General features: G+C 40.3%; 1 protein-coding gene across 1 annotated transcript in view; it reads right to left on the minus strand.

Annotated features, from left to right (window-relative positions):
• Window positions 1-8,591, minus strand: part of frmd3 (FERM domain containing 3) — a 51,069-nt gene that overhangs the window by 25,311 nt on the left and 17,167 nt on the right. The window contains exons 3-6 of the mRNA XM_032515107.1: window positions 8,518-8,560; window positions 5,098-5,176; window positions 3,099-3,196; window positions 337-460 (exon numbers count right to left, since the gene is read on the minus strand). Of these exons, the coding sequence (XP_032370998.1) occupies window positions 337-460; window positions 3,099-3,196; window positions 5,098-5,176; window positions 8,518-8,560 (344 nt within the window). The remainder of the gene's footprint in view (window positions 1-336; window positions 461-3,098; window positions 3,197-5,097; window positions 5,177-8,517; window positions 8,561-8,591) is intronic.

Raw genomic sequence — 8,591 nt, forward strand, 5'->3', positions numbered from 1 at the left:
CATACCTGGCGAATAAAGCTGATTCTGATTCTGATTCTGATTCTGATAATTGTTCAAATTAATTTCAGTTTCTATTTACTTTCAACTGAAATACCATCTGCAATTCTACCGTCACCAATCTCTAGGTATCATCAAATTTTGCCTCGAGCCCGAACAACAGAAAGGGTTTTATTACCTGCCCTAGAAAATTGTCACAGCAGCCTGTTTTAAAAAGACAGATCACAGTAGTGAGCATCCATGCCTGTCATCGAAATCAAACAGTAAAGTGATGTTCGCTCCAGTCAACTAACAACCCCACAAAGCACTCAAACCATGCTGCACACGCATCTGTTTTACCTGAGCTCGTTCTTGTGTATTTCCATAATCTTCCTCTCCAGTTTGAGGGATTGTTTAGGGAACAGCTTGAAGTCCCTGATGTAGTCTGACGGGTGCTCCTCTGGGTCGTAGTCCCCGAGCTCAGCTGAAGACAGAGGGTGATATCAGACAACGGTCTAAAAAAACAGATCCAACTGTTTGGAACATGTGTATGCAATATCGGTTTTAACGATTCAAGTTTTTGAACCAATAGCAATTCAACATGCTCCTATGAAAATGCAATCTATACCATACCATTTTGGGGGAAATTGTCTTCATGGTGGAGAGATTAATTCCACTCTGCTGTCTGTACGGTAAATATGAAGCTGGAGCCAGCAGTCGGTTATCTTAGCTCAGCATGAAGACAACAGCTAGCCTGGCTATCAAGGTAACAAAATCTGATTACAAACATCTCTAAAGCTTAATAATTAACACAATTTTCTTGTTTGGTTAATGCGTACAAAAACTGAAATTTTTTTAAGTTTTACTTAAACGCCAGACTTAATTTTATTCAGGAGCAGTACCTTTCAGAAAATAGCCTGGCACATAAAATAATAAAAAATTATTTATTTATTTATTTTCATTAGTTAGCCTTTGGTGATTTTTGTTTACCCTTTGATCAGAGCCAGTTGTTTCCCCCTGCTTCCAGTTTTAATGCTATGCTAACTCGCTGTTTGGAGTAGCCTTGTAAAAGATGTGAGCGAGTGGTATCAAACTACTCATCTACAATCTCTACCAGAGAGATTACCGGTAAGCATATTTCCCAAAGTGACAAACTATTCCTTTAAAATTATCAAATTTGTGTCATCAGCAAATTAGATGTTTGCTCAAACTCAGACGAAAACTGCATAATATTAGCATACATTTTTTTTTTTTTCCACAGGAGAATATACTCATAAGCATCTGATGACCCTGTTAGATAAACATTCCCCTTATTGAATCCAGTAAAAAGCCCTACCAGACACTACTTTCTCTTTTAAAAACCTTCTTAATTAGCAGTCATAATAAAGGTTAAATCAGAAATGAAATTCCATGCGTGGAGTTTAATTAAACAGTAATCCTCGACCTATTCTCCAGCTCTGTAATCAACTCCCTGCCAGAGTGGGACAGGGACCTGCCCGCGTTAATCAAAGCAGCCAATGATACGCTGCAGACACACTCTGGGTCGAGATAACTCAGTCAGTCACACTTTGCTCTCCGGGGATATGAGCCAATCATAGACTGTTTGCACAGTCCAGAGAGTTGTGTATCAGCCAGTTCATTTATATGACTCAGCTCAGCTACGTCCACTCTCAGTCCATATTAAAGGTGCTCTAAGCGATGTTGGGTGACGTTACTTTTTCTTGACGTTCGAAAGTATTTTCAAACAAAACGAGACTAACTTCCCCCGCCCTCCATCCCGTCCCCTCCCCCTCCCTTCTGTGCTTCCGCGCACTAACCCCCCAACTCGCACCCCCAAATCATTCTTGTCGGTTATTGGCTGGAACGCTGGAACACTGTTTGGGTATGCTTTGTGCTGCAGGTGGGCACAGTTTGTTTTTGTTGCCGTTTGTAGACCCTGGGCTGTCTACAGAGACTATGTTTTTTTACAGTGTGTTCTGGGGACAGGCAGCTAGCAGATAGTGAAGAGATGTTTTTTTACAGTGTGTTCTGGGGACAGGCAGCTAGCAGATAGTAGGAATGTTTTTTACAGTGTGTTCTGGGGACGGCAGCTAGCAGATGTGAGGAGATGTTTTTTACAGTGTGTTCTGGGGACAGGCAGCTAGCAGATAGTAAGGAGATGTTTTTACAGTGTTTCGGGACAGGCAGCTAGCAGATAGTAGGAATTTTTTTTTACAGTGTGTTTCTGGGGCAGGCAGCTAGCAGATAGTAAGGAGATGTTTTTTCCAGTTTGTTCTGGGGACAGGCAGCTAGCAGATAGTGAGGAGATGTTTTTTACAGTGTGTTCTGGGGAAGGCAGCTAGCAGATAGTGAGGAGATGTTTTTTACAGTGTGTTCTAGGGACAGGCAGCTAGCAGATAGTGAGATGTTTTTTTTACAGTGTGTTCTGGCGACAGCCAGCTTGTGGATAGTGAGGAGATGTTTTTTACAGTGTGTTCTGGGACAGGCAGCTAGCAGATAGTAAGGGATGTTTTTTACAGTGTGTCTGGGGCCGGCAGCTAGCAGATAGTGAGGAGATGTTTTTATGTGTTTCTGGGACGGCAGCTAGCAGGTATGAGGAGATGTTTTTTCCAGTGTGTTCTGGGGACAGGCACTAGCAGATAGTAAGAAGATGTCTTTTACAGTGTGTTCTGGGGACAGGCGTCTAGCAGATAGTGAGGAGATGTTTTTTACAGTGTGTTCTGGGGACAGACAGCTCGTGGATAGTAAGGAGATGTTTGCTGTATGTATCACTCATGTCATGTATACACAATTGTACCTGTCTTATTGCATTTTAGCTTCTTTTTATTTTCAATTCTCTTTAACAAATGTTTTTAATTGTTTTTAGTTGTTCTTTAATGTTTTATGTAAAGCCCTTTGAATTGCCATGCTGCTAAAATGTGGTATATAAATAAACTTGCCCAGCCTTACATCCACCACTGTAAACAGCAAAAAAAATGAAAAAACCTGCTCACATTTATGTGTACATCTTAGAAATAAAATATTATAATTTCCAATAGGAATTCAACTGTAACTTGCTGAATATCCAGTGGTTTAATGTCACTAAATTTAAACTAAACCCACTGGTTGCCCCTAGGCCTCACCCTGTATGATGCAGGCTCCCAGATATGCAGCTTCAGCAAATGGACAGAGGAGACGACCATGGTAGATGTCTCTCTTTAACTGGAGGTACAGGAGATACCTGGACACACAGACACAACACAAACACAGTTAAAAAAAAGAATGAAAAACTGACAATGCTACTTAACCTAAATGTGCTTTACATTTCTTACTTAAATTGAAAGTTTATTTGGAGTAAAGCAATGCATGGCTGCCAAATGTCCACACTACAGAGGAAATCTGGCGAAGATTTTGTGTGGATGCACGCCACTGGTTATCTTGTGTTTAGTGTCTATATTGTTAAATGAGCCTTAATGACGTGACTGTTGTCAACACCATAACTTCAATTCATCTTGATAAATATTATATTTCCAGATGGCTAATGGTAAAAATCATAAAACCAAAACATCTCAGTCCTTGATTCCATAATGTCTAGATGTGTTACTATGGCAATTAGAGAGAGCATTGCTATGGCAACAGCTATCATACTGCGACTGGTACTGTAGTTACTATGGAAACGCCTACAACAGATGCAAGTTTAGGCATGCTGCTGCCATGCTGATTTGTCTCGTGGTACCAAGGAGACAAAACTGACAGCGGTGCTGAAACTACGGGGACATCTGTTCCAGAGGAGGTTCACACAACAGTCAACTGACTCACAAAACTTGTTTTCTGACTCAAGCAACAGAAGGAAACCATGAAAGACTGAAAATGAAAAGCCTGCTGCTGTAGCTTAATAGTTTTATTTATAGAGTAGGTCTACAGCCGTATGGAGGTTCTTTAAAGTGGCCTAAAAAACACAGCTATCTTTATTTACATCACCTTCTCAGAAGTGTTTAATTTAATCCCCTTCTTTTTTCTTCTTTGTCGCATGCAGAGATTTGTCATTTCTCTCTCTTCTCATCTTTTATTTCCTTCTCTGAACAACAGTTACAGTATATTTTACCCTCTTCTTGTTTTATGTAACAGGAAGTCTTTCATCTGTAACTCCTCTGTGTTTCCGCTTTAATCAATGAATGCTTTATATAATGAATCAGCTGTAACAATGTCAACATGCTGAGTTTCATAAAATGTATTCTATCTTCCCTAATTTTAACCCTTTTCTGTCCCTGCGCCGTACTTTGAAAAAAGAAACCCTCATCTTTTCTCCCTCTCTTCTCCCGGTCTCTGGTTTTGTCAATTCCATTCTCAGTAAGTGCACAAGGTTTAACTGGTGTAGGTCAGCAGTGCTTTGACTGCACACTGAGGGATCATAGAGCAGGTTACATCCATGCAGCATAGGTGTAAATCCCAGGGGGGTCAGGTGGGTCAGAACATCCGGTTCATTTTCAAAATAAAATACGGCAGAGCATGGAGCCGTTCCGCATCCTAAGCTGTAACACTCTTTACACACTAGAAAATACATTGTTGAATGAATGAAAAAGTAAAAGACAACTTCTCCATAGCATATTCACATCAAATCACTGTAAGCACACATTGCCAACGTTAATACCACCTGAGGAAACTGTTGTAAATCTTTAATCTATTTAGGATGAATCTATTTTCTAAGGGCTAAAGAAAGAGAAGCAAATAGATCCCTGCAATTTGGTGAAAGTTATTACAATAGGAATTATGGTGGCAAAAGTTGGATATAATGTGTCGGGATATTATTTTTTTTAATGACAACATAGCACAACTGTTTCAAAAGATAAGTCTCTGCTGTGGCTCTCATGTTATTTTTGTTCTTTAAACAGGACGTGGCTAGTAATGGCTAGTCTACCAATCAAAGGTCCCAGAACCAGCACTCTCTGCAACTCGGTTTGAACCATTTCTTAATGAGCTTTTTTTTAACTATTACATTTTTGTTAAGATGGTAGTTGTCAAAAAGCTGCTCTGAAATATGGAAAAGAGAGGGATGCATGTCTTGTTCTATGTTTGTACTTTCTCCATTTCTCCCTTCTTACTCTATCACTCATAAACCATCCATTGTGTGTTAGTGTTTACCTGGTGAGCTCCTCCTTGATTTTCATAGGCTCGTGGGGATAAAACTTGACCCGGAAACACATTGTGTACGGCTGCTGAGCTGCTGGAGACAAGGGAAGAAAGTTAAGATGAGAGAACAAATTAGAGAAGAAGAAGGTGAGTTAAAGGATAGAGACAGAAGTTTGATAAAGCAGAAGACAAAGATGAGAGAAGAAAAGTAGAAGGTTTTAATTAGGAGAGGAGATGAAAGAGGAGAAGAGAGAGTTTGAGTGAGTGCAACACAGAAGGGGAGCGGAGCAATGAGGATTAAAACTGAGGAGAAAAATAAGTTGGAGGCAAAACTACTGATAATTCATTTGATAATTAAAGTAATTACTCATCACACGCACACACAAACACACACACACACACACACACACACACACGTATAAAGTGCTTTACTTGAACTGGGGTCTGTTTCTTTTTCTTTGATCTGAGTCCTAAAGCATTTCATTTTGACTCTTCGTGTGTGTGTGTGTGTGTGTGTGTGTGTGTGTGTGTGTGTGTGTGTGTGTGTGTGTGTGTGTGTGTGTGTGTGTGTGTGTGTTTTTGTGGGGAGGGGAGAAGGAGTAGTAACTGTGGGAGAGAAGGTTTTAAATGATATATAAAAATGCTTGGTAACATACATACACACACTTTTGTACATTCACACACATTCGCACACAAGTACACACAGACACACACACACATAAACCCACACACAGAATCAATGATGTGGGGCTCTGATCAAACAGCAGCTGTAGCTTAAACTTTCTCCCGGGGTCTCCCTGATCTCACAAAATGGCATATAAACACACACTCACATGCAAAGTTTACTCATTGAAGTGTGCAGGACATGCAGACACAAATTTCAATACATCATTCACCATTTACAGTGTAGTTTTGTTGTATAAATCATGTATCGAGGAAAAAAAAACCAGAGGGAACAAGGGAGTAACAACTGGACATTTTTTGGGGATTAGATGCTAAATGAGCTGATCTGCTATAGGCAGTGATTCTAAAGTGGACAGCAACCATAAACTTAGAAACAGAGAAGAAAAAAAGGAAATGGTAGATGAGGAAGAAGAAAGTGTGTATCATCTACTGGGCCAGAAACGTTACAGAGGGCCCTCACCACTCTGTCTTCAATGGCGCGATCCTCTGTAGTATTATCTAGCTTTGAAAAACAGCACACATCTACATAATACATGCCGAGCAAAATGAAAGACGCAATCCTACCACCCGCGCCCAAAGAATTGGAGCTGCTTCTTGCTGAAGCTTAAGGGACCAAGATACTTAAAAAAAAACAAAATAGTAGAAAAGAAAGAAAATAAAAAGTGAAGAAAGTGAATTGGGACATAATATGCACGCACACAATGTGATGCATATGCAAGTCCACTGTGACGCGCAAAGAGAAAATACATCACAAGCCACACATCCTTTTTTGAGGGTAAATGCTGCCACAGGGCGAACCGATGTGTCAGTACGACTCAGATCTTTTCACCACTCGTCCTTTTCTCTTATCTCTTTTTCTTTCTTTCACTCTCTGTCAGCCTCTCTAATCTCAAACTGTCTCTCCAATCTCCTCTTTTTCTCCCTGATCACACTTCTTCCTTTAGCTATATTATCTATCACTGTCTCCTCTCTCTCCCCTCTGTATTAGCCCCCCCACATATTTCCTCTTTATCACACTTTCCCCCCCTTTTTCTCTCTTTTTCTGTCTTCCTCCGGCTCCATCTCTCATTAGTTTGGACTGGTCTCCTCAGCCTTCAGCCTGCCCTCTTTCACATGTTCTGATGAAGCAGAACACACAGCTAATAGCTCCTTTATTAATTATTAGTGGGACAGAATCAACAGGACAGTCTAAGGGTGGGCGAACATCCGACACAGTTTTTTTTGATCGCACAGGTAATTAGCCAACGAATATCACACTGAGATATTCTGCAGCAAGGCGTCAGTTTCAACTGTAAACATCAGAATGTTGTATAAGATTAAAAGACCAGGATAATTTTGTAGGCTACATAGAAAAGTAAAGATGCAACAGAAAAAGTAGAGGACACCAAGGTGAATTGGATTCTAAATAAAAAAAAGTTTGCCTCTTGATCATATATAAAAAGTGTCTGACAAAGTAAAATATGGTTACAGTAAATATTTTATGAGGCAAAGGCAGACGTATCTTCCCTTGTTCTTTCAGCTACTCCTCACCAGGAAGGGAATAAAACATTTGCTTCTAGAAATATAGTGTGTCTCACAATTCACTGCAATGTGATATTACATCAGCATTTTTGAAACTACACTGATGGGCTGTTTCATTACTTGTGTCACAGTCAGTGGTGGAAGCAGTATTAGCAAATATATATTGCTTGAGTAGAACTAGCAATAGCACTAAGTTAAGTCAAATTATTATCCTGCATTCAATTATTAAGTAAGGTATTACCATCACATGGTTTCTGAGTCATATCACAAAGTGTGATTGTGCTGCAGAGTAGCGGAAAACTGCGAGTCATAGTCATCAGACAATGAGCTCATCCTAATGTGTGAATGTTTGTCAGCATGTACGTACATATTAACCCAACTTAACTGACACAAATGTCACCCTGTCAGCACAGCAGGAGTCTTCTGGCATCTTGTATATATATATACAAGATGCAAGAGGACTCCTGCCCGGCTCCCAGGGTCAAACTTTTCCAGGGCTCAGATAAAATCGGCATCCTTTTATTGGTGATGGTCAACAACATTCAGTACAATCTATGTCGCTGGCTCGTGCCCTGGTGTTAATTGATTTTCATGGATGTAAAAAAACATCATTCTATCAATGCCAGCTGATCCATGAAACATGTCACTGGTGAACTTGCACGTCCACTGAAGACAACTGAGTTCTCTGCCGTCCGGCTCCCCTGCCATGTGTGTGTATTTCAGTGTGTTTGTTTTTAGCCCTCAGGCAGTTTGCTGTGTCACCTTGTCTGTCTTCATTGGGTCTCTGTTTGTGTTGTCTGGCTCATTCACTACTCATGGCAAGTGGAAATGTGAGCAATATATCCTGGGGATAAAGTAGATGACAAGGCCCTGTATATGAGTGCATTTCCTAAATGCTATTTGTCCATTTTAAAAAATAAATGTATTTACACATTTTTTTGTTCCTTATTACCACACATAATAAATGTTTTATACAACAGGCTACATGCTGATATCAGATTTTTAAGAGTCCCTGTGGTCTGTGTGTCTGTTTGTTGCAGAGCTTAACCTCCTCACACTAAGCAGATGAAGAAGGGAGGCATTACCGAAACACACACATATGCAAACACATACACAAGAATGTGCGCACACAAATACACATGCATTCCACATTCTGCTCTTTGTTTACATGCACATTTAATAAAAAAGCACACAGAAGAACACAGAGGGAGCAGAAGTGACACTTACACTTCATCTGCCTCACCACGGGTTTATTGGGCTCCAGCCAGTGCTGAGAGAGAGAGAGAGAGAGAGAGAGAGAG

The sequence above is a fragment of the Etheostoma spectabile genome, chromosome 5 (assembly GCF_008692095.1).
Source record: "Etheostoma spectabile isolate EspeVRDwgs_2016 chromosome 5, UIUC_Espe_1.0, whole genome shotgun sequence".
Lineage (NCBI taxonomy): Eukaryota > Metazoa > Chordata > Actinopteri > Perciformes > Percidae > Etheostoma > Etheostoma spectabile.